General features: G+C 35.6%; 3 protein-coding genes across 6 annotated transcripts; 2 read left to right on the top strand and 1 right to left on the bottom strand.

The window, feature by feature from the left end:
- Positions 1-128: 128 nt before the first annotated feature.
- LOC110825782 (oxidoreductase/transition metal ion-binding protein (DUF3531)) lies at positions 129-3,127 on the bottom strand. 2 transcript variants are annotated; one of them, XM_022056309.2, is made up of 7 exons: positions 2,644-3,125; positions 2,312-2,397; positions 2,010-2,088; positions 1,873-1,932; positions 1,427-1,548; positions 1,226-1,297; positions 129-885 (listed from the first exon to the last, which is right to left on the bottom strand). In XM_022056309.2, the coding sequence occupies exons 1-7, from the start codon at positions 2,992-2,994 to the stop codon at positions 783-785; spliced, it is 873 nt and encodes a 290-aa protein (XP_021912001.2). In that variant the 5' UTR covers positions 2,995-3,125; the 3' UTR covers positions 129-782. The 2 variants fall into 2 exon arrangements, 1 of the variants encoding a protein (XP_021912001.2); XR_015813522.1 differs by having other exon boundaries at positions 723-885; positions 1,404-1,548; positions 2,644-3,127.
- A 7,757-nt stretch (positions 3,128-10,884) lies between these two features.
- Positions 10,885-19,955, top strand: LOC110807439 (zinc protease PQQL-like). Of its 3 annotated transcripts, none has more exons than XM_088207054.1 (21): positions 10,896-11,273; positions 11,742-11,988; positions 12,064-12,189; positions 12,659-12,796; positions 12,897-13,031; positions 13,135-13,392; positions 13,461-13,598; positions 13,693-13,762; positions 13,869-14,082; positions 15,374-15,479; positions 15,671-15,904; positions 16,658-16,822; positions 16,912-17,061; positions 17,139-17,230; positions 17,572-17,653; positions 17,756-17,839; positions 17,916-18,032; positions 18,145-18,255; positions 18,449-18,529; positions 18,935-19,129; positions 19,584-19,955. In XM_088207054.1, exons 1-21 carry the CDS (start codon positions 11,065-11,067, stop codon positions 19,659-19,661), a joined length of 3,030 nt encoding a protein of 1,009 aa, XP_088063180.1. In that variant the 5' UTR covers positions 10,896-11,064; the 3' UTR covers positions 19,662-19,955. The 3 variants fall into 3 exon arrangements, with proteins under 3 accessions (XP_088063182.1, XP_088063180.1, XP_088063181.1); XM_088207055.1 differs by having other exon boundaries at positions 11,033-11,273; positions 11,747-11,988; XM_088207056.1 differs by lacking the exons at positions 18,449-18,529; positions 18,935-19,129; positions 19,584-19,955 and having other exon boundaries at positions 10,885-11,273; positions 17,938-18,032; positions 18,145-18,256.
- A 378-nt stretch (positions 19,956-20,333) lies between these two features.
- LOC110812445 (large ribosomal subunit protein eL31) lies at positions 20,334-23,273 on the top strand. Its single transcript, XM_022039229.2, has 3 exons — positions 20,334-20,490; positions 21,741-21,854; positions 22,762-23,273. Exons 2-3 carry the CDS (start codon positions 21,772-21,774, stop codon positions 23,039-23,041), a joined length of 363 nt encoding a protein of 120 aa, XP_021894921.1. The 5' UTR covers positions 20,334-20,490; positions 21,741-21,771; the 3' UTR covers positions 23,042-23,273.
- Positions 23,274-26,192: the final 2,919 nt, after the last annotated feature.

The following is a 26,192-nucleotide window of genomic DNA, read 5'->3' as shown; positions in this document are numbered from 1 at the left end:
AAATAATATTTCAGCAACTCAAGGCATTTAAGAAATTAGAACATCCAATTTATAAATCATAATTGTTTTCATTTGAAATCATGTTAAGGCATATCTATCGGGGGGAAGATACAGAAGCTGCCAACTAGTTTATATCTCAAAGGGCGTATGAACTGGAGATTTTATTTATCATGTTTAAGTCACATGATGGTGAGTTCAGATGCATAACAATCAGGCATATCAACAAGAGCAGTAGCAATCTATGAAAGGTCAATAAGATCAAATCAATTACACAACAGTTGTCCATTCATTGTGCCTAATCTGCAGCTTGTCATTGAATAACTAGGAAATTCAACCATGAAAGACTAGTGGTGTTACGTTATCATGATGACTTAGCTTGCTTGTTGATGAGTAGAGCTCTACTTGCACTTCCACAAAGGCAGCACTTTTGTTACTTCAGTATGTTTGAATGACTTGTAAATCTGATAAAAACTTGCTTTGAAAATCCATTAATGCAAGTTACTTCCATCTAAGTTGGGTTCCCTGCAAAACCTCCAAGCCAGCCAGACTCAGCGGTGAATGTGCATACCTGTAGATATTACCAATTTAAGGGGTGGGCCATAACCGAACTCTTTTTGTGTAATTATGATCAGGAAGAAGTTGATTGTGGCATCATTGTCAGATAATATGTTGGACAATCCACACCCAAAAAATTCCAATTTCTTCATTTACTTCTATTCTGATTTTCTTCTCTTGCAATGAATATAGAATTGACTTCCTATCAACTGCACTGACTGGGAGGATCAAATCTTGTGTATGCTGCAACCTGCATCCTCTAATGTCATGTTCTCCTTCCAGTTCTCGTATTTGGATCCACCAAAGGTCAATTGCTTAATCCCAATAAAGCTGTTAAAATCATAATAGTTTTTAAAGATCCAGCAGGAAATATGAAGAAGGAAAAACAAAATGAAAGCAGCATCAGAAGCAAGAGAGAAACCAAACCATTCAAGCAACTAAAAGCAAATCATAATCCATGGGAACTGTGATTATTTGCCTATTCTTCATCCAAAAAATAATTTGGTACCCTACCATGCACAGGTTCCAAACTTAAACAGCTAAAGAGTGGAAAAGCATTTCATATATAAACAGACAAGATCAAAGCCTTTGGGATTGAAGCTTACTATAAATTGATTTGAAACCCAGAAAGTAATAAAGGTTATCTAAGTAACACAGGTAGGAAGCTTACTCGGAGCTTATCTGTGTCAATGCATTTATAAGAATGTCAAGAAGCAATGGTTCAGAGGTCCCAATGTCAACCCTGTCAAAAATATTTGACGGAATCATAAGCACGAACATTAGAAACAGGTATTCCTAATTACATAAAACAGTTAAAAACATGGTCAATAGACATTTCTAACACATACTAGAATCTAAATCAAGGTCCTACCACACACGCGCCAGGTTGTCTTGAATCTCAAGATCCCCAATATTGTAAAATGTTGTTGGGTTAACATTTGCTCCCTGGATAGCATCATAACTCGGTCTTTTATCCAAAGGAGCCTGAGATAACTGCAAGAAATAGATTGGATAAGTAAGCAACAAACTTTTTCCTTTCTATCGTTCCTTTCCCCAGAGGCCTAGCCCACCTCCCTCTATCCTAAAAATTAAAAGCTTCACTAACTTGAAGTGCAAACGAAGTTAACAAGGAATTATATATACAGTTTTAGAACCTTCTCTATACACAAGACTAAACCGGACAAAAGACATGGGAATTTATGAGAGAATTCCAATCAACTTTTGGATATTAATTTTAGGATTGCATCATGATTCATGAAAGCATCTTCATAACAGCATTAACTTCAAATTTTATTTAATGAAAGGAGAAACTTTTACTTGCATATTCATGGAATTGCATCCACCAAGACGTCCAAGGATGTGCCACGACCGAATTGTCTGCATACGAGCCACGCCAAGTGATCAGTCATTTTATAGTTGGAGATATGATTATCATGTCTTAGAAAGCAACTTACATCGCAAATTAAGAAGACATCTTTCTCCAGTGGAGCATTGTAGAATTCAAACCATATGTATGAATTGGAGAAACCAAATCTGGCAATGGCAGCCAAAAGAGCCAATTAATAACACGTTACAGACCAAAGATAACCATTTTTATGCTGCAAGGTTGTCTATTATCCTGGGCATTTAAGTTGATGGTACTGAAAGCAATGGCTTGATTTTAGGCTGGTAAATATTGGGTGATAATTTTATTTCTCATCAAGTTGGGCGGAACTGAAAGTAAAAGTAAATGTCCCATGCACGTCTATGAACTCACTTGTCGAATATCACTTTCATTGGAGTCCCTGAGCCGGTCTTTGTATGCAAAATTTTGTTCCTCTTCTTCTTCAATCTTTTCTCCATCTGGAAAATTCAATCATCTCCATCCAGTAAAGAGCACCAAATAAATTACTTCAGAAAATTAAATTAAAGAACAAAAAACAGCTTGGCGAATTCGAATTGATGCCTATATCAACCCAAATGCTGAAAATACTCTCAATGCCAGAGGCTGAAAATACTATACAACAATTCATCAACAGAGCTGAAAACGCTTTTAACCTTGTTCAAAATAAAAAAGATTTACGACTAATCATCGGCTACTTAGCTTACTTTGGATCGGGCCTTCTGCGGGTCATCAAGAGAACTTCCCAAAATTTCGGCGAATTCTGGGTCTCTATCATAATCCTTCTCGTCTTCTCTTCCTTTTGGCGATGAATATTCCTCTTCCTCTCCATCTTCTCCGTAATCCTCTTCTTCAAAGTCTCTCTCAGAGCCTTTTGCGCTCATTTTCGGGCCCATCTTCCCTTGAGAAACGGAGCCAAAAGTAGTCTCTGCCGATGCATGGTTGTGCAAGGGAAATGTAACGGACCAAAATGGCACAAAGCTGCTACGGAAAGAAGATATGGGGTGCGTAATGGTCAGGGGTTGATGAGGGGGTGCGCAGAGGTGTAGGTTAAGCATCTCTTCCTTCTTCGTCCTCCTCCTAATCCGAGTATAGTAGAAGCTATAAAGGTTTAGGGCGCCTTGTTCGTGGCGGAGGGGTCGCCAATTGCTCGCTAAGTCAGTGGATTAGTGAGTTTAATCTCCTTTTTTGTTGGGTTGCATTAAATTAAATAAACTTATTATAATCCGAAATTTATTTTTTTATTGGAATTCTTTTTATAAGAAAAAAAAACACACACACACAAAAATAATATTTTGGTTGAAATTTATAATGGGATTTTTTTTATGGCTTAAAAAGTCATAATTTGATCCTTATTGAAGACTATGAAAATATAAAGTCTTAATTTAAAAGTTGTGTTATAATTTTTTTTCTTTAATTCATTATAATTATTTCAACTAATTGAATTCAATATTTAAAAATTATTTATTTTACCGTAATTTTTTTAATAAAATTCAATTTAATCATTTTAATTTTACTATTATATTAATAAATTAAATTTTATAATGCAATAAATTAAGTTCATATAAAATTATAATAATTATGTAAATAAGAGTTTGTATATTATACTTTTATCATGTCATATCTATATGATAAACATTGGAATAGTATAAAAACTCATAAATATTAAAAATAAATCATTAAAATTATTTAAATAATATTATATGTCTCTTAATAAATTAAATTATCTTTAATATTTATTTTAATGTAATATTTTATTTATTTTATTTAATATAAATATTAATTTTAAAATTATTATTTGTGTAACACCCTAAAATAAAATTTTAATATAATTTAAAATTAATAAATTTAATTTTTTTAATTTTTTAAATTTAATTTAAAGTAAAAATGAAGTAAAAATTGAAGGATGATGAAATTAAAAATAATTTTTGAAAAAATGAGTGGAAATTTGGGTTTTGGGATATTTTTGAAAGAAAAATAAAAAATCGATGGTCAAACTATAATTTAGAAAAGTTTGGCCACGTCAGATGCACAGTCAGCAGGCTCGATGAATCAGTATGCGTCGCATGGCAGTGAATGCTGACGCGGTGCCACTCGGGCGATATGTATGCCCGCGATCGAACGGCCTAGATCCGTTCCCACACACACGGACGGTCCAGATGCGTTTCCTCTCCAAAAACGATCGGACGATCAGATTTGAACGTGATCGGACGGTTCATATTATATTGCGATGGACGGTCCAAATTTGATCGCGATGAATGGTCCAAATTCACTTCCTATTTAATCGTGATCGAACGGTTTAGATCAAATGCAATGGATGATCCAGATTAAAAGCGGATGAATATAAATAACTCTCATCCACACCAAACCCTAATCCTAGCCGCCATACCCCCTCGCTGAAGAAGAAGATCCGGCCGCCGGGAAGGAGACCGCCGCCATTCGTCGCTGCACCGGAGCCCTTTCCAAATGCCAAAAAAGATAAAAAAAAAAATTTATGTTTGCTTGGAATTCAATTCTAAACACACTCATGGCCAAATCAGAGCAAAGGAACCAGCCAATTGGCTGAAAAACACAGGCGATGCCCAACGGCACCGCCGCAGGAAATTTCACAAAACGCCTCTAATGAGTCCCTTTCCGATTCCCATTCTATATAATTTTTTCACCGTTGTGATTACTGTGTTCTTCTCTACAAGTTGACCGGAACACCTAACCGCAGCGTGAGCTGGAGGAGTCGCCGCACCGGAGCGCCCCACCGCCGGTAAGTTTTGATTTTTTGAGTTTTTTCGGCCAACCGAGGCCCCTTAACGTGTTTTCTCACAGTAATTGATGCAAAGTCGGCCGAAACAGCCGACCCGATGTGGATTGCCGCTGCGGGCGGTAGCATCGTCGCTGGAGCATCGCGGAGCCGCCGTGCCAAAATTTTTGAAATTGGCCAAGTGGGCCTTGAGACTTATTTTGGGTTTGTTTGGGATATTTGTAGCTACTATTAGTGCGTTTTAATTTTTGAAAAAAAAAATCAGGAAACCTAAAAATTACTCGTAAGCGCAGTCGAATAGTATAACTTTTCAGACATCAAATTGAGTAAGAATTCATCACCCTATTCCCTATCATAGAACTGAAGTCTAAATAAATAATAATATGATATTTTGTGTGAATTTAAAAAATGTGCATAATTAATTACGAATTGTTAATAGAGCCAGAACCAAAAATTATCTATTGGTGTTTTGTTGATTGTTTTACAGTTTAAATGCATGATAATACCTCATTAATTGATTTTATGGCTTGAATGCATGTATAGTTTATTCTATGTGTTTACTGCTGAATTGGAAAAAATGAAGGTTAAATGGTAAAAAATAGTGTGATGAAATAAATAGATAAATCGACGGCCTTATTGGATATTCCGGGAGATGGAAGACGAACCGGGTACATAAAGAACCCTACATGAATGTTATATCATACTGGACGGGGTATGGAGACTTGATAATTTGTCGCTCATATCGGACGGGGTATGAAGACGGCCCGCTTCACCCTTATACCGGACGAAGTATTGAGGTTTGGTAAATTGGCGCTCATACCGGACGGGATATAACCCATAATTGAGAATGTTAAATGAAATGGTCCACATGTAGTGGATTCATCCCTATGAACCCCCATAAATACCAGCAGACTGATAAAAAGAGTAATAGTTATTGTGGATTTATTGATGATGTATATAGATTTATAATGTGTGCTATGATTGCTGATTATATATGAAATCATGATCTGTGTAATATTATTATTTGTATAGATTATTTTTATGAATCCCACTACGGTAAGTGAACGATAAATGATTTTTATGATCGATAAATGAATTTGCCAAACTTAGTGCTCCATTAGTGTTTTTTTTTATTTTATACCAACCTTTATTTCTGTATCGGTGATATAGTGTGATATTCTTACTGGACTAGTATAACTCATCTTTTATTCAATCATTTCAAATCAAGAGGATCAGGTTCCAGAGCCCGATCCATAAGAAGATTACGAGTAGATACTAGTTTTTCTTTATTTTTTGTTCATTTCCTTATTTCTTGTATGTCTTTTAAAAGAGTCGATTCCGTAAAACTATTTGGTACTTTAAGTTATTGTGTAAGGAATGTAAATTTTGAATTCTTATTACGCTTCCGCACTTAATTTATAACTTATTTCCTTTGGATATTTCTGGGGTCGTTACAATTTGACTTTTAAGTAATATTTTGTTAAATTATTTATAATAAAGTAATACTATATTTTCAGTTTAAAATATTAAATTATTAATTAACGAATTACATAGTTAATAAATATACTTATCAAAAGTATTTCACTTATTTTAGCACAAGTTACTTTTTAACTTATAACTCTTAACTTTACATTTATCAAAAATCAAAAGTGAACTTTGTTTTTATTTAAAATTACTTTTATTTTTTAACATTTAATCATGCTTATACTTTTTGACAACATAACAAGAAATATACTCAAGTAAACATTAATTATTATTTTTTTTTTGTGGATAGTTGGTAATCAATCAAAATTTTATAAGTTAGATAACTTATGAATTATTTTAACATTTTATAATTTTTATTCATATAGCTTATAAAATATATTTATTAATCATATATGCAAGAAAACTAGGTGACTTTTCATCTTAATGATGTTTTGTTGGCACATTTAATTTGACAAAAAATAATTAAGTGTTTTTAAGAAGAAATCTCTACTGTGATGTTGATTTGTAATTCTTAACTTGACGTATGACATATTTGAAAAAAAGATTTGTATAAAAAGAATATGATTGAGAGAATGACGGTATAGTCAATCCTTAAAATAATTTAAACTAAATAAATACGTTTTTGCATTTTGTAATATCATTTTTATATTTTCAAGCTTTAGCAATAAAATACAATATGTATCTCATTAATGATAGGCAATCATATTGCGTTTAAGTACAAAACAAATTTCATATATATCTATAATTTATATGAGTTATGTGATTTTTTAATCATTTACAATATGTTTAAGATAGTAGTTTTTCGAATAAATTTCTTATAACAAGTTAACTGTAATACCTAGGCTCGAAATTTGGTTCGATACTAATTTTAAAAATTAAAATTAATATATAAAAATATAAATTTTTATTTAATATAAAATTTGGAAAAAAAAAGGTGGAAGATGAAATTAAAAATAATTTTGGGGAAAATATGTGAAAATTTGAGTTTGGGGATATTTTTGAAAGAAAAATCAGAAACTGATGGTCAAAACACAATTTATGACAAATGCGCCACGTAAGACCACTCAGTCAGCAGCCCTGACGAACCAGAGCGCGCTGTGTGGCAAGCACGCTGACTCGGTACCACACACGAGGCCACGCTAGCAATCCACGTATTCACGATTGGACGACTTAGATTTGTTCCCGCGCGCGTGGACGGTTCGGATCTGTTCCCTCATCAGGCACAATTGAACGGTCGCGATTAAACGCAATGAACGACTCAGATTCGTTCTCTCTTTGAACGTAATCATACGGTTCAGATCAAATCGCGATGAACGGTTCAGATTCATTTTCTCTTTAAACGCAATCGGACGGTCGAGATTAAATGCGATGAACGATCCAGATTAAAGGGAGATGAGTATAAGTATCTCACTTCACACCGAACCCTAACTCTAGCCTCCAGCCCTCCCGTCAGAGAAGAAGAACCAGTTGGCGAAGAAGAGGCCGACCGCCGCCCGCCGCCGCGCCGGAGCCACCTCCGACCGCCAAAAAAGGTAAAAAAAATTTGTTTGGTTGAAATTTGATTTTAAACACACTCATGCCCAAATCGAAGCAAAAGGATCGACGGATGAGCCAGAAACCACCGGTAAAGTCTGGCGGTGCCTCCGATGAGCCATTCTCGATTCCCGTTTCGTGCGATTTTTTCACAATTATATTTGTCATTCTGTTTTTTACAGGTTGACCGAAGAAAAATGCCCAACCGCGAAGGTGAGCCAGTAGAATCCCTGTAACGAAAAACTCTGCCGCCGGTGAGTTTTTGTTTTTCGACTTTTTTCGGCCAACCGAGACCCCTTAACGTGTTTTCTCTCATGGATGAGTATAAAACCGACCGAAATCGGCCAAAATTGACCAAAAATGGCAAATTCGAGGCAAACTGCCTCCATGGGCGGCGGTGTTGTCATCGGAGCTCGGCGGTGCCGCCGTGCAAGAATTCTGAAATTGGTCGGAAAAGATTTTTAACGCCGATTTTGAGTTTTTTAGAGTATTTCTAGATATTTGAAGTGTGTTTTCTCTGAAGAAAAATTTAGAAAACCCGGGGACCGCCAGTAGGCGCAACTGAAAATTTAATATTTCAGATACCGTTTTGGATAAGAATCTCTTACCTTATTCCCTATTATAGAATTGAAGTTTAATTATAAATAATACGGTATTTTGGTGTAATTTAAAAAGCTTCAATAATTTATTACAGGTTACTAATGGAGCCGAAACCAGTTATTTATTACTATTTGTCCTATTTTAACTGATTGATTAATTTTACAGTTTTAAATGCATAATAGTACACTGGAGTTGGTAAGATGATTTAGTTGTGTTTACTTAATGCATGTATTACTTGTTTTGCGTGATTTACAGTTAAATTGAAAAACTGAAAATTAAATGTAAACGAGAAATTGCTTGATTAAGTGAATGAATGAATGGTAGCCTTACTAGATATAGTAGGAGATGGTGGACGGACCGGGTACATAGGAAACCTTACCATGAATGTTGTCTCATATCGGACAGAGTATCGAGAATTGGTATTTTGGTGCTCATACCGGACGGGTTATAGGGACGACCGGTTAGTTAACAATGTTGAATAAGGGTTCACGCATAGTGGGCACATCCCTATGGACCCGCATGGATACCAATAGGCAAATAAAAAAAGAAAAGTTGTTATTCTGGCTAATTAAAAATGAGATTATGATGTTGTTTGTGTTATTAATTCTATAGGTAAGTTTTGAAAATCTTAATACGGCAAGTATGTAATAAATAATTTTATTTATGATAAATAAATTTACTTAAATTAAGAGTTCTATTAGTTATTTTTATAATTTTTACCAACCTTCATTTCTGTATCGGTGAGCAAGGTGATATTCTTACTATACTAGTGTAGCTCACCCATTCATTAACTATTTCAAATCAAGAGGACCAAAACCTAAATATCAATCAACAAAAGGGTTGTAAATAGTTCACCACCCGAACTCTCTTTAAAAGCTAGTGAAGGTCGTCCTAGGATACCTAATTGTTTACTTTTCATTTATTTTTTAATTTTTCGTTTGTTCTTTTAGAATGATCATTTCTGTAACCCTATTGTGTATTCTAAATTATTGTGTAAGGAATGTAAACCTTAACTCTATTATTTCGTTTTCGTATTTTATTTATAATTTATTTCATTTTAAGTTCAGGGCTATTACATTAACTATTTCGACTGCATTAGTTTTAATGAAAATGTTTCAAGTTCTTATCCGTTATAGGTTTGAGAGCAAATTTGATTTCAATAAAATACAATATGTATCTCATTAATAACACATAATCATATTGCGTTAAGTACAAAATAAATTTCATGTAAGATTTATTGAAATCAAATTTGTTCTCAAATCTATAACAGATAAGAACTTGAAACATTCTTATTAAAACTAATGTAGTCGAAGTAGTTACCTTATTGTAAGAAATTTATTTGAAAAACTATTATCTTAAACATCTTCTAGATGATTGAAAAATAACATAACTCATGTAAATTATAGATATTATTTATAGGCATTGTTAATGTTTTGATTGAGAGGATTTTTTAAATTGGTTACTATGGTATTAAAAGTGATTTTAAGAACATAAAAAGAATCATATTGTGTTAAGTGCAAAATAAATTTCATGTAAGATTTATTGAAATCAAATTTGTTCTCAAATTTATAATGGATAAGAACTTTAAACATTCTTATTAAAACTAACGTAGTCGAATTAGTTAACTTGTTATAAGAAATTTATTCGAAAAACTTCTATTTTAAACATCTTTTAGATGATTGAAAAATAACATAACTCGTGTAAATTATAGATATTATTTATAAGCATTGTTAATATTTCGATCGAGAGGATTTTTTAGATCTATTACTATGATATTAAAAGTGATTTTAAGAACATAAAAAGAATCATATTGTGTTAAGTGCAAAATAAATTTAATGTAAAATTTATTAAAATCAAATTTGATCTCAATCTTATAATAAATAAGAAATTGAAACATTCTTATTAAAATTAATGTAGTCAAAATAGTTAATTTGTTATAAAAAATTTATTTAAAAAACTACTATCTTAAATATTTTTCAGATAATTAAAAAACCGCATAACTGATATAAATTATAGATATTATTTATAAGCATTGTTAATGTTTTGATTGATAAATTTTTTAGATTGGTTACTATAGTATTAAAAATGATTTTAAGAACATAGAAAGAATTATTTTATTCTTAATTTTTTGTTCATATTTTTATCTAACAAATTTAGTTAAATATTATTTTTATGCCTATTTAAAAATAACGAAATAAAATATAAAATGTTTATAATGAATATTTATTTAGTTTTTTATTTTTTTAAATAAATAATTGTTATCTTTTCCCATCAACATTTTATCCAAATACATCCCTTATTTTAAAAATAAAAATTCATCTATTTTCTGAATAATTGAAAATATATTTATTAAACATATATATTTTTAAAAACATAATACCAAACAACTCACTTTTTTTTTTTTGTAGTTTACTTCCCCTGGGAAAAAAGACAAAGAACTAGTTCGGGAAAAAGAGGAACCCGTTGTTATACACACACACACACACATGTAAACCATTCCCACTGGATTTAAAAATGAGACACGGAGCGCATGTGGGTCCCACAAGTTTAAGGAGATCGAAGAATTGACGTGGCAACATCACAATGACCTGTAGAAACCGATCATGGTGTTGGAACGAAACCTGACGGCCGCGGCGTTGAGAGATATATATATATATATATATGTATAAAGGGAAAACAAAAAATGGACAAATTGGCAAATTCGTATTTCTTGTGCTCTATTTAGTGGGAGATAAAGAGTTTCACAGAGACAAAGATGGATTTGCTACCGGCAGAGAGCTCACCGATCGCTAAGAAACATGGTTTTCGGTCCCTGAAGCTGTTGACCGTGGATATGGAGCAGGAACTTGGGGACCAACCCTTCGGAGTCGACTACGGTAGACTTGATAATGGCCTCACTTACTATGTTCGCTGCAACTCCAAACCTAGAATGCGAGCTGCTCTCTCTCTCGCGGTCAAAGTCGGGTACTGCTTGTTTCATTTTCGTTTTTGTTTGCTTTCTTGAATTTATGTAATGCATTCCCGCGTGTGCGATGCTTGTTTCTGCTTATTTACGGTAAGTAGGGATTGCTTTCGTTTGATTCGTCGTTTCAGTCGGTTGGGGTATGAGAGGCGCTTGTTTGTGGTTATTGTGTGTGTCAGTGTTTTTTTAATTTGTCGGGGGGTGGGGGAGGAGGGATTCTCGTTGCTGTTATACTGCTGAGTTGTTGTTGATGGGATTTAACTCAACTCAGAAGGATACGCAGACAAATTTTGCAAAATTATGACTGCGGATTCCAGAGAGAAAGAAACAATTCAATATTGTGGCCTATTACAACAATTATGATGCAAAATGAGACATATATATCCTTAATTTCGCCAGCCGAACTGTCTTAACTCTCCATAGAAATACTTATGTACCTCTGAAAGACTAATTTGTCAGATGCATGGCAGCTCAGTTTTGGAAGAAGAGGATGAACGTGGGGTTGCTCACATTGTTGAGCATCTGGCATTCAGCGCTACTAAGAAATATACAAATCACGACATTGTCAAATTTCTGGAAAGCATTGGAGCAGAATTTGGTGCTTGTCAAAATGCAGCTACTTCTGCTGATGAGACTGTGTATGAATTGTTTGTTCCTGTTGACAAGCCTGGACTACTATCTCAAGCCATTTCTGTCCTGGCCGAATTTAGTTCTGAGGTATCAACAATCTTTTTGTTTGAATTAGTTCATACCGCTCATCTTTATTGTAATATTGTTACTTGCACCATGTAGGTTCGAGCCTCGAAGGATGATCTGGAAAAAGAGAGAGGAGCTGTAATGGAAGAGTATAGAGGGAACCGAAACGCTAGTGGGAGGATGCAGGATGCACATTGGCATCTGATGATGGAAGGTTCCAAGGTGCTGCCATCCATTTAAGCTCATTTACCTTACTATAGTAATTTATGATAACCAGTTCATGCATTGTCAAGGCTCTTCTTGCTGAAATTATTTTTACAAGATAATATAACAAACTTCTTCTTAACTTTAGTTTTTAGAACTTTGGGATAATATCTTCTACCATGCCTGGACAGTCTTAAGTTCCCTATTCATCTAGAGAATCAGAAGATTTAGCAGAACACATGCATTGCCTTATGTCCTCCCTAAGGAAAAGAGAATAAGAAAAATCTGTAGGCTTGGGTAGTGGAATTAGTATTTTGATCTCAATAGGAGCTAAGTTGAAATTTTTTTATGTTGCTTTGAGATGGAGCATCAGCCCAAGAATTTTAAACAGACTTTCATAGATGCATTTTAGTTTGGATAATAATCGTTCAGCCAACTAGGACTTGATTCAACACTATATGGTGTTAAAACATTTGATTGATTGCAGTATGCTGAGCGCTTACCAATTGGATTAGAAAAGGTGATTAGGACTGTTTCTCCTGAGACAGTGAAGCAGTTCTATAGAAAGTGGTACCATCTGTGCAATATGGCAGTGATAGCTGTTGGAGACTTTTCTGATACACAGGTTTGTTTTTGATGCAATAAAACATTTACTTTTCTGGAGGCGTAGACATGCATACCAATCAATATTTTTCTTAAAATCTTTTTTTCTTCTCTCTTTGAAGAGTGTAGTCGAGTTGATAACGACTCATTTTGGGGAGAAAAGGTCAGCACCTGACCCCCCAAGCATCCCAATCTTCCCAATACCTCCACACGAGGAGCCAAGATTTTCTTGTTTTACCGAGTCTGAAGCTGCTGGGGTTAGTGCTTAAAGTGTTCAACCTTCTACTAGTTACTGCTATTAATAACATTTGCAAATATTATAGTCTTATGACATTGTTTTCCTGATGTGGCTCGTACCAGTCTGCAGTAATGATTAGCTATAAGATGCCTGCAAATGAACTGAAGACAGTGAAGGACTATAGAGATATGCTTGCAGAATCAATGTTCTTACATGCTCTAAATCAGAGATTTTTTAAATTATCTCGTAGAAAGGATCCACCTTATTTCTCATGCTCAGCTGGTGCTGATGTCCTAGTCCGATCATCAAAGGCCTATATAATGAGCTCATCTTGTAAAGAAAAAGGGACTCTGGAGGCCTTAGAGTCAATGCTTATTGAGGTGTACATTTTGTTTCACTTTCTTTAGGAGTGTATGTGCACACAAAACTCACAATGCATTGTTTTCAGGTTGCAAGAGTGCGAATGCATGGGTTTTCAGAACGTGAAATATCTATTGTTCGAGCTCTGCTGATGTCTGAGATTGAATCTGCATATTTGGAGCGTGATCAAATGCAGTCAACCGGCCTGAGAGATGAATATTTACAAGTATCTTGAGATACTGTTTTTCCTATACTTTTGCAATGACTTGAATGAAGTTTTTTTTTTGCATATGGCAATATATTTGTGTTTTATTTTGCAGCATTTTCTCCACAATGAGCCTGTTGTTGGAATAGAATTTGAAGCACAACTCCAAAAGACTATCCTACCTCGTCAGTGAATGTTATTAATTTTTTAGTACTGCTTTAAGAAAATTATAACAAACATATCAAAAATATTTTATAGATGTTCTTTTCTCATTGTTTATAATATGTATAGATATATCGGCATTGGAGGTGTCCAAGTATTCAGAGAAGTTGCAAACATCATGCAATTGCGTTATAAAGACAATTGAACCTCGATCTTCAGCAACAATTGATGGTCTGAAAAATGTAGTGTCGAAGATCAACAGTCTCGAGGATGAATTAAAGATTGCTCCTTGGGATGATGAACACATTCCAGCAGAAATTGTCACTACAAAGCCAAATCCAGGGTAAGTTGAATCTTTTTGTGAGTGAAGAACATATTTTAACATAAAACTTCTCTTTCTAACTGGCTCTCTCTCTACAGTTGGTTTTCTCTTTCTGACTGGCTCTCTCTCTTGCTCTCAGACTCTCCTTTTTCTCTCTCCCGGACTACTCCTTTTCTCTCTCTATATTTTCTGATTTATTTCCTTCTCTCCCTACAACTTCCCCTAAATTCTGTTTTCACCCCTAATCTTTTCTTAATTCCAGATTCCTCCCTCACAATTTAATATTCTTAAAATTATTCCATAATTATTGAAAATTCAATATTTTACCTAATTTGGCTTTGGTAAAGTACATGTCAAGACTGGGTCCTGACACCTTGCTCTTGACTTCTCTTCTTCTGTTAGCGTGTAGAAGCTGGTAAACTTATTGGGTCCCGTATCTCCTTGTGCAACCATCTTGCTTGCTGATCACCTGACAAATCCCCAAAAGAAGCTTCATCTTGTGGAATATCAAGAATAAAAAATAATCTCATTTTTAGAAAATGAAGAATTAAACATAATCTCACTACTATCAGAAGCTGCAGTATTTTAAACTTGTAGTCTAAAATTCAGATGCCTATCTTATTTTATTCTTACTGTATCCTTTATACATCTACTTATACACACTTTTGCAATGAATGAAATGAGAAAAGTCTCTATTCAAAACTCTTTATTCTGCTTCTTGATCTTCAGGAGCCACCTCTGTTGTTTCTTCTCAAAAGTATGGGAAGAGTCCTATCCTCTTCCTTGTGAACTACTGACCCAAGAACTGTGACCTCAAACCCGAAAGGATCTAAAAAACCACCTGCTTTCCTGGTTGAAGAAATACGTGGAGGATTCACTTCTCGCTACATTCTTAGTGATTGGGAGAATCTCTTGCACTTACCCTTCAAGCACCCAAAAGAACTCTCTTTCTATCACGGACATTTTCATAGGGTGAGAGAAATGGTGTGGTTGACAAACCAGCCAGGAAGCAGACCTAGAGACCAAGGCAGACACTAGAGGATTTTCGTCTAGTACATAAGTTGTATAAATTGGCAGTTAGCTATGAGCTGGGTGTTAATTGCTTTTCTGATCTAAAGGATGCTTATTGATATGCTATTCAAGCTGAAAAAGTGTGTACATTTTTAAGGAAAAATAGCATGTTAGTTTACTTGAACATTTATCGTCTGTTATGAAAAAAAAAAAACTGTTCCACAATACATAAAGTAGGCAGAACTAGATAACTATAGGATTCAACCATATAACTCAACCTCTTTTGAAAAATTTGCATCAGGAATATTGTGCAGCAGTTTGAATATTCGAACATTGGAGCTACTGAATTGATATTATCAAATGGGATGCGAGTGTCTTATAAGTGTACCGACTTTCTTGATGATCAGGTATATAAAATTACTCGAGTTTTTGAAATATTTGTCAAAAATTGATCACTTGATTTTTCCAATATGGATTATACTTATTGTAAATTAGCTATACCACTACCCTCAACATTCTCTTAGAGTTTAAGGTAAAATTTCTTTGCTTATCAATTCATGTGAATCATTTTGTTGTTTTCTACTGTTTGTTTCAACAGGTTCTTTTTACAGGGTTCTCATATGGGGGTCTATCGGAACTCCCGGAAAGCGAGTACTTTTCTTGCTCAATGGGATCAACCATTGCTGGAGAAATTGGTGTATTTGGCTATAGGCCATCAGTTCTAATGGATATGCTTGCTGGTAAGAGGGTGGAAGTTGGTACAAAACTTGGGGCATACATGCGAACGTTTTCTTGTGATTGTTCTCCCACTGACCTGGAAACTGCTTTACAGGTTTGTCTCATTAGATTTGTTGCATTGATTCTTGCCCTTTAACCATGCCTTCGAAGTTGAAGAGCAGCATAGTGTAACATCTCATTGTCAGTGTTATTTCTAGCATATATCAGTAGCCATGGAAGTGGTTTATTTGTTCTTCTTATCTGCAAACTTGGACATGGCTCCAAGAAAATTCCTTTCTCCCTACCGTGGGTCTAAAGTTAATTCAGTTTTGGTATCCTCTTTTTCTGAATTTAAGTTTTATGAATATATATTTTCTCTTTGCAATTGTTGCTGTTACTCCAAGTAGGGGGAAAACACCTTTCTCTCAGATTATGCCTTATCGGTGCTCTTTTACCACTCATAAGCATTGACCAGAATTTGCCTTTTTGAGTATCAGTTTACAACCTTTTATAGAGATAACGAGTTCTGTCTTCATAATCATATCCTTAAAGTTTCTAAGCATCTCAAATATAATATAGGATCCTCGGCATCATATGAATGAAAGGAATATTATTGTTTTATCTACATGATTACTGCTGGATGAATAAAATATCCATATACCAGTAGCAAATCTCCTCAATTACCATAATGGATTTGGTATAATTATCCGGAATGTCTTTGTCTTATTGACTTATATTGAGATTTGATAATATAATGATATGATTCTCCCAATCTGATATGTCTGTCAATTGCTTCAATTTTTTTGGGTGTTATGAAGACACTTGTATTTAAGAAATGTCTTGACCTTGAAGCTTGTTTTTCCTCCAGCTTGTTTATCAACTATTTATGACAAATGTAATACCGAGAGAAGAAGAAGTCAACATAGTGATGCAAATGGCAGAAGAGGCAATTCATGCACAAGAGAGGGATCCTTACACTGCATTTGCAAACCGGGTGAAGGAACTTAATTATGGAAATTCCTATTTCTTTAGGGTATAACTTATCCCCTCTTTTATAGTTACAAAATGCTTTGATGATGGAAATGCCCATGTTATAACAGAAGTGCAATTTCTTTTATGCAGCCAATTAGGATACGTGACCTTCGAAATGTTGACCCTCTAAAAGCCTGTGAATATTTCAGCAGCTGTTTTAAGGATCCATCAACTTTCACTGTTGTGATTGTTGGAAATATCGATCCCAAAATAGCACTTCCTTTGATCTTGCAGTATTTGGTAAAATTCAAACTCCTTTTAGGCTACCCAAAGCTCAAGATCTTAACTATTTGGTTGACTAGATTTTCTCCATGCAGGGTGGAATACCTAAACCTCATGAACCTGTCCTTCATTTCAACCGTGATGACCTCAAGGGTTTACCATTTACATTTCCTACAACCATAATTAGGTAGGTTATTTGTATTAATTGTAGTGGTTTGACATTATCATAGTTGGGAACAACATTGAGATTCTTAACAGGATATTTATCACTTCAGCAAGCATACTGTTTCAGCAGGATTAGCTTCGGAAATCTGATTTTGTTAGTAGCTTTGGCAATCTATGTTCCATGCTAAATTTCTCTTTTACCTTCGCCAACCAAAGATATCTTTCTCTCTTAATTATACTGCTTTCTACCTCTTTTCCATTTGATTATTGACTAGCAAAGTGTATCACATTGCTAGTATATTTATGGATGTGTTCTTCTTGTGGGATCAGAATTATCTTGTAATGGATAAATTATTTTCACAGAGAAGTGGTTCGTAGCTCCATGGTTGAAGCACAATGCTCTGTCCAGCTATGCTTTCCTGTGCAGTTGAAGAATGGAACAATGGTTGGTGTTTCTTCTTAATATGATCCAAAAATCATGTAAGAGAGCATCTGTGGACTATTGAATAAACTGCAAAAAGTTTCATTTTAATAATTTTCATCTCAGGTGGAAGAGATTCACTGTGTTGGGTTCCTAAGCAAACTTCTCGAAACAAAAATAATGCAGGTTCTCCGTTTTAAGCACGGGCAGGTGTGTAATGCTTATTTTGCATTTATAGAACTTCTTGATCTTTGGCCTAGTTCTATTAACTTCCTTCATGCACCAGATTTATTCTGCTGGCGTTTCAGTATTTCTTGGCGGTAATAAACCTTCTAGAACTGGTGATGTACGTGGTGACATTAGCATAAACTTTTCTTGTGACCCAGAAATCTCCTCCAAGCTGGTTGGTATTTTATAGTTGTACATAATATTTCCTTGTTTTCTTTTACTAGGTTATGGATCAACCTGCTCTTTTTTGTTTTTCACTTTTTCTGTTCCATGTTATTTCTTAACAGGTCGATATTGCTTTAGATGAAATATTACGGCTTCAAGAGGAAGGACCTTCAAACGACGATATTTCAGCCATACTTGAAATTGAGCAAAGAGCTCATGAAAATGGATTACAGGTTAAGTCTATTTTTTTTTTCTTGGATTTAATATCATTCAGTCCCCTGATTACAAAGATGATGAGAGGAATTGATTTCACTTCTTGCTGTTAATTTATCACCTCAAAGACGTCTAAACTTGAACCTTATGCTTTTAAGAAAAATGGAGTCTTATTTCTTTACATTTGGTTATCATTTTCTGGTACTCATTTAGGAAAACTACTATTGGCTGGAGAGGATTTTGCGCAGCTACCAGTCAAGGGTCTACTCTGGTGACATGGGTGCCTCTTTTATGGTAGTAACTTCTTCCCATCACTCTTGTTTGTAGTCCCGCCCTCCCCTTCTCTCTCTTTTTTTGTGTTCAAAGTTTACTCTAGGATTGTGTATGATCTGGAATTCAAATGCTTTTGTGGTGGTCCAAAGGTAAAACAATATGCAAAGACAATGATATGCATGTCCAAAGATGGGCTTACTCAATGCTTAGAATTTGGTTTATGAATGATAGCAAACTAGTTTCCTATAAAACTTACTATATATGCAGTATAGTCTCTATTGATCTCACAAAGAGTCTATTATCTTTTCTTCAAGTACACTACTATCATGTGGAATCACATTCAAAGCTGCACTTGGTGCAACTAGTTTTGTCAATTTTCACTTGTATGTCAATTATTGTTAAATTTTGATGATTTTTCTCGCTTAGATGCAAGATGAAGGGCGTGCAAGACTTAGAGAGTCTCTTACCCCATCAGCAGCACAATCAGCATTAAGAAGAATACTGCCTTATCCTTGCAAAAAGCAGTACACTGCAGTGATTCTGATGCCCCGGAAGTCTTGGTTCAAGTTGCTGAGATCTTTCTTCAAGTCTTCTCCGACCAATTATGTTAGAAATGCAAAGGTCAGTTTTATATCTATCCTCTCTGCTACCGATTCCAAAATCTTATCACTGTGTCTTCTAGCAATTGTCATTGATTTTTGAAGTTGTCTATTTCTTTTTTTCCCTTTGAAACTCCATTGCAGTTTTCTTCGCCATCCCTTGGCTGCCACTTATGTTAAATTCTGTAATTGGTGAATCTTGGGGTTTTTTAGTTTTCATTCCTAAAATTTATATATATTGTGCAAGTATATATTCATAAAAGTATTAAGCATGTAAAATTTTGTATTTATAAAATAATTTAGAAAATAAATATAATAATTTTTTAAAAATAACTCTACCGTTATTTCATTTATTGTCGATTAGTATATAATTACGTTTAAATTTACATAATTTATTTTCGTAATTTCATTGTTATGAAATTATTGATGATACTGCGTAAACTTTTTATGTAACAAATAGTTATCTATGGTATCAGATTTTAGCAGGCATTGCTGGATTGACGATTTTAGGACTGAGTTTTTGGAGAAGTTCACGCAGTGGCGTAAAATCTTAAGCTGGAGGTTCCTACATTTTGTCGAGTGATTAGAGATGAAAAAAGAATTTGACACGATGAGAGTATTATGAAGGGGAATTAAGCACCGGTCACTCTACATCCAATTTTTAAGATGTTCATAAATTCTCAATCTCTCCCATGTGTCAGCTTTTATTTTTGCTCTTTACTGAACAGAATCTGAGAACTAGGGGATAGATGGTTTTAAATTATATACATATATGTATGTATATGCACACAAATACATGCCTATTACCTTGTTTAGATTGATAATTATTATTATTTTCTTTTTAATCACGGGGAGGCTCAAAGTAATACTATTCATGTTCGTGGCTTCAAGCAGTGTGTTTTAACCTTCCCTAGTAATCAAAATATGGTGTAAATTCTTAAAAAAGATCAAATATATTTTTTTAAAAAAAATAAAAATGAATAATTAGAGACTTACAAGTAACAAAAGCCAGTGAATGAGAAATATTGTTTTTAGGAGGATAAAGAAAATATAAATTTTTAAATAGAATAGAAAATATTTTTAATTACTATATTATAAATTTTTAAAAAGATATATAAACTTTTTAAAATATAATAGTAATTTTTATATGTACCAAAATTAAATTGTTCCTTAAAAAAAAAAAAACAAAACCCAATATAATAGTAATTTTTATATGTACCAAAATTAAATTGTTCCTTAAAAAAAAAAAAACAAAACCCTATCACATTGGACCAACCTTCATATGAGTGCACCCATTTTCTACTTAGCGCCGTCAGCGACCATCATAAAACCCTAAGAACTTTCATCTTCTTCCTTAATCTTGCGACGGTGGTAGCTGCAAGGGTAAAGCCATCTGGATCTTTTCCTTGCTTTCATTTTCTTCCGTGTTTGTTTGATTCAGTATTTTCAATAAAATATTCTTACTTCTTACAATCTTTTTTTTTTTTTTTTTGTTTTCTTCGCATTTATGTCTTATATGTTTCTTTATCATCAGGATGAATTTGAGAACGATTTTTTGATCTCCGACAAGTCTGTTTTCTTCTTCTTTTTACTGATGTTTAGTAGTGTTTTATTCTTTCTTCTTTTTCTTTACTCTTTTCCTAAGGTTGAAGATCTCTCTGTTTACGCGGATTTAACGGGGCTTTTTTTTTTTTTTTTTATATCTTCTATTCCTTCCTTTCCTCCGTTTGTCTCTGCGTGTACTTGGATTTATGTTATTCAGATCTATGTGGGCTGGTGTATGAAATATTGGTCTGTGATTTTTTTTTTTTTTTTTTTTTGTGATCAAACTTCCTTTGCTGTGTACTGACAAGGATTATCATGATTGATGTCTCAACATCGGTGCATATTGGTGATTTTTTATCCGTGCATGCAATCAGTTATTTTTTCACTTTGAAGTATCAGTAAGTAGTATGATTTTAAGTCATGAAAACTGGTGTAAATGATTTTTTTCTTTGACTGCTCGTTTTCATACTGGAACTGGGTTTGGTGCGTGTTAGTCTTACAGAAATGGGATTCATCTAATTTTTAGGTTATGTTGCTAAACTTCGATTATGGTTTCTTTCTTTCCTGTTTATTCCCTTAGGTCGTACGCCTTTTGCTTCCGAATCTAGTTTCTTTTGGTATTTCTAAACTTGTGGTATTTTTTTTTTGAAATAGTAAACTTGTGGTATTTTAGGTTAGACTTGATATTGCAGCAAGAAGATTTTGTTGGAAGGGACTTTATTCTCCTTGAAGATTAGGAATTCCATTTATTTTCTGTTTTGACTACATGAAATTCCCCTCCCCTTTTGGCAATTCATGATTTTTATGGTCATATTTTGGCCCTGGGGCAAATTCATCTTGTCTTGGACATCCATGGAAGCTAAAAGCAAGTAGTCAGGACACTCTTCTGGAGGCCGAAATTAAAATTTTGACAACAGAGTGGCCGTATATACTCCTGTTTTGTTTTTTTTTCTTTATTCATTTCTTAGTAGACTGGTTTGTATTTTTAGTTTCTGACACCACGTTGATCGAGTATTGGTAGTGACTTGTTGAAAAAGTATGGTTGTTACATGTCTGATTGTCACTGATATGGGGGTTACTTCATGCAGGTAGAATTGAAGAGGTGGACTGATTGTGAAAATGGTGGAGAAGGCAAAAGGAAGAAAGGAGGAAGTGGTTACCAGGGAGTACACAATAAACCTCCACAAGAGACTGCATGGATGGTAACCCATATTTTCTGCCTCTTTTGTTATGGCTTATACTTCTGTTCCATTCGTGCAACTTGTCTGTTCTTTCAAATGAATTTGGATCTGTTTTCTCATTGACATATGGTCTTGATGCTCACTTGTCTTTGTTCTTCCAGTTTATTTCTATTTTTGAGAAATTTAGTAGGTCCAAATCTTGGGGTTTCTGAGTTTTTTCCTTTTGAATTTTTATTTGGATGCAAGTTGTTCTTTGGGTGTGCATTTTACAACAGGTTGTGTTGGTTTTCTGCTAGTGCAACCTATTTGAATGTTACATGTTGAATATGTTGTTGAATATGGAAGTGCCAGATGCTTACAGGATATCCTCGTCTTGGGATTAGTTGCCTTAATCCATACTAAACTTTGAACCACATCATTCTCTCTCTTTTGGGTGTCTTTTCTATCTCGTACTTTTAACAATTATGAGCAACTTTTTGGATTGTTCATTACGGATCCTGGAAGCAAGCACCTTGTTTCTTCTTGTAAGTATTTTTTGTTAATTTGGCCGGTATTGATCCAATAGTTGCTTGTATAGATAAAATGAGGCTATTACCGTCCTTCGTGTTTTGCTAGTGTGTTGTGATAGCACCAGTGTTATGGATGTCTGTGATTTTTCTAAAACAGTTTTGTACTTGCTAGACCATTTTCGACGTCTACTTTGTATAGGTTCTTTTACTATATGCAACATGGTTTCTATTTTGAAGTTAGATAAATTACATAGAATTGACTGTTTAACAAATGATTTTAAACATGGTTCCCATTTGTTTGTAAATCTGATAAGTTACAGAGAATCGACCATCCAACTATATCGTATTTGGTTGTGCGATGTGAAGAATAAGGAAATGAATTTTACCTTACTGATATTGTCTTGTAATTCCACACGCAGTACCTTCAAGAAGAAGGCTCCTAAGGCCATCAAGGAGATAAAAAAGTTTGCACAAAAAGCTATGGGGACAAATGACGTGAGGGTAGACGTCAAGTTGAACAAACATATTTGGAGCAGAGGGATCCGAAGTGTGCCTAGGAGGATTCGGGTTCGGATTGCTCGAAGAAGAAATGATGACGAAGATTCCAAGGAAGAGCTGTACTCTCTTGTCACAGTTACAGAGATTCCACCAGAAGGGTTGAAGGGTCTAGGGACCAAGGTTATTGAAGAAGATGAGTGATCTGTCCGACTGTTAAAATGATCCTCTACTTCATAGCCAAGAAAAGCCAAGAAACAAGTTTAAATTAGAGTTTTAGTGAGTGTGAGTTCTATGAAAAACCTTAATTAATTTACCACATTTTTGCTTTTTCATTATGGTTGTAGCAAATGCAGTGTTTTTTCGGCTTCTACCCAGTCATGACTTATTTTGACAAGGATGAATGGCTTAAACTTGTTTGGCAAATTCTGTTTAACATTGTCTTCTCCTGTCTAATACTGGCTGACTATCCTGTATTCGACTTAACCATTTTGTTTTCCCGTGCACAATGCTGGTTAGTGTTTTGTAATCTCAACCTTTTGTTTTATAAGTCGTTCTCCTTGACAAACGAGCTATATGTTTTTTATTACTCATATATCTGATGCAATATGCAAGTTGAAGAGCGTCTTGAAGGAAAGCTAATTTTGTTCGTAGACCCAATTTTCATGTAATTGTTCCTTGTATGCAAGCAAACTGCTCTGCTTCCTCCATCAAGGGCAGCATATGTGTAACCCTGGCTTTTAAGGGATTAGTCAATGGAAGAAATCAGAAGTTTGTTACTCATTTTCATATTAAAAAACTTGAAGACATCACTGGCTTTCAACGTCATTCTGTTGAGTCAGAACTTGTATTACATTTGTTTAAAGTTTGCAATCCTATTAATTCTTTTACCATATTTTCATTCTTATAAATTTTTGTAAAACTATTAGTTTCTAATGTATTTTGACTTGAATTCTTAGGGATCGAATTCAGAATATTTTCTATATAGATTCATAAGTTGAACCAGTAACTAGTGGTTCCAACATCAAAAGTAATTTTTGGGCTTGGATGCAGGTTTAGGACTTAGACTTGAACTTAGGCTCGGACCTTGTTCTCTGGCCCTTACTTGGGCCTTAGGTTTGGGCCCAACTCTTGGGCTTTGAACTGGGCCTCAAACTTTGGGCTTGAACTCGCGAGTTTAGACCTTGGGCTCGGAGCTAGGTTCACAAGTTGGGCCCCAAGTGGTTGGAACCAAGCCTTGGGCATTGGGCCTTAGTCATTAGGCCTCGGGCGACCCTATGTCCTTGGGCCTCGGGCCAGGCCTTAGGCTCAGACGCGAACTTGGACTTGGGCTTGAGTCGGGCCTGACCTCGAACCCGGACATCAACATTGGGCTCAGACCCGGGCTAAGGCCTTGGGCTCGAAACTGTGCCTCGGGCGAGCCTTGTCCTTGGGCCTCGGGTCAAGTTTTGGGCTTCGACACGGACCCGAGCTTGCCTCGTGCCAGACACGATCTTGGACTCGGGTCTTAGGCTCAGACTTGGGCTAGGACCTTGGTCTCGGACCTGGTCTTAGAACTTGGGCTCGGACTCGAGCTTGGGCCATAGGCTTGGACTCGGACTCAGTCCTTGGGCTCAGAATCGGGCATGGGCCTTGTGTTTATACACAGACTCGGGCCATGGGTGCGAGCCTAGTCTAGGGAATTGGGCTCGGACTTGGGCTCAAGCCTTGTTCTCCAGCCCGTTACTTGGGCCTTAGGTTCGGAACATGCTTCAGCACTTGGGCTAGGACCTAGGTTCAGGCCAGGGGCTTATAGCCAAGCTCAGGCTTTTGGCTTGGACCCGAGCTCAGGCCTTGGGCACGAGCCTTGGGCTTGGAATCGGGCCTTGGTTAAGCCTTGAGTATGCCTTGGGCTCAGACTTGGGCTTGAATCGCGCTCAGACCAAGACCTCGACCTTGGGCTCGAAACTAGGCCAGGGCCTTAGTCTTGGACCCGATCTTGTGCCTTCGGCTCAAACTTGGTCTCAGACCTAGGCTTGGGCCTTTGGCCTCGGCCTTGTCTCGGACTTAGGCTCGAGCCTTCGTCTTGAAACTGGGTCTCAGGAATCAGGCCAGGACTTGTGGTTAGACATAGACTCGAGCTTGAGTTGGGCTCGGGCTTTGTCCTGATTTCGAGCCTTAGGCTCAGACCTGGGTTAGGGCCTTGATCTCGGATCCAATTTTAGGCATTGGGCTTAGACCCAAGCTCAGGCCTTGGGCTCTAACTCAGGCTCGAGGCGAGTCTCAAGCCTTGTTCTTTATCCCATTACTTGGGCAGTAGGTAGCTTAGGCTCGAAACTGTGCCTCAGTACTTGAGGATTGACTCGGGTTTAGGTATGGGGCTTGGCGTAAGGCTCAAGTTTTGTGCTCGGAGCTTGTACTTAGGTGTTAGACTCAGAATCGGGCCTTGGCCATCGGACGTCGAGCGAGCCTTGATCCTTGGGCCTCGGGCAAGGCCTTGGGGTTGTACTCAGATCCAGGCTTGAGTCAGGTCCAGTATCGGACCTGAACCCCAGCCTTGGGTTCGGACTCGGGCTAGGGCCTTGCTCTCAGACCTAGTCTAGTGCCTTGGGTTCGGAGTAGGAATCAGACCTTAGGATTGGACCTAGGCTCAGTCCTTGGGCTCAGACTTAGGCTCGAATCTTGGGGCTCTTTTTTGTCTCATACCGGACGGGGTAATGAGATTTGGTAATTTAGCACTCATACTGGACGGGGTATGGGGACGATCTATTTAACCCTCATACCGGACAGGGTATTGAGGTTTAGTAATTTGGCGTTCATACCGGATGGGGTATGGAGACGGTCTGCTAATTGAGAATATTAAAGAAAAAGGTTCATGCGTACTGAGGACATATCTCTGTACCCCCATGGATACTATTAGGCTGATGAAAATGGACAGTTGTTGTTTTGATTAATTGAATATAAAATATTAATATGCGCATGTTACCGATTGCATATGAAATCATGATAAGTGTTATGTTATTATTTTTATAGGTTGTTTTAGTAAATCTCACTACAGTAAGTGGACAGTAAATTATTTTTATTGTTAATAAATGAATTTGCTTAATTAAGTGATCTATTAATTGTCTTAATTTTTTTACCAACTTTTATTTCTGTATCGGTGAGTAGCGTGATATTCTTACTGAGCTATTATTCAGAGTCCAATCCATAAAGGACTTGCGAGTAGAATACTAATCTTATTTATTTTGCATTTATTTTCTTATTTTTTGTATTTCTTTCAAAAGAGTAATTTTTGTAACACTATTCGGTATTTTAAGTTATTGTGTAAGAAATATAAATCTTAATTATTTATTCCGCTTTCGCGCTTAGTTTATAA

Source organism: Carica papaya, chromosome 7 (assembly GCF_054855325.1).
Source record: "Carica papaya isolate Zhongbai chromosome 7, ASM5485532v1, whole genome shotgun sequence".
Lineage (NCBI taxonomy): Eukaryota > Viridiplantae > Streptophyta > Magnoliopsida > Brassicales > Caricaceae > Carica > Carica papaya.
Note: the sequence above shows the minus strand (reverse complement) of the source record. Positions and strands in the feature narration are given on the sequence as shown.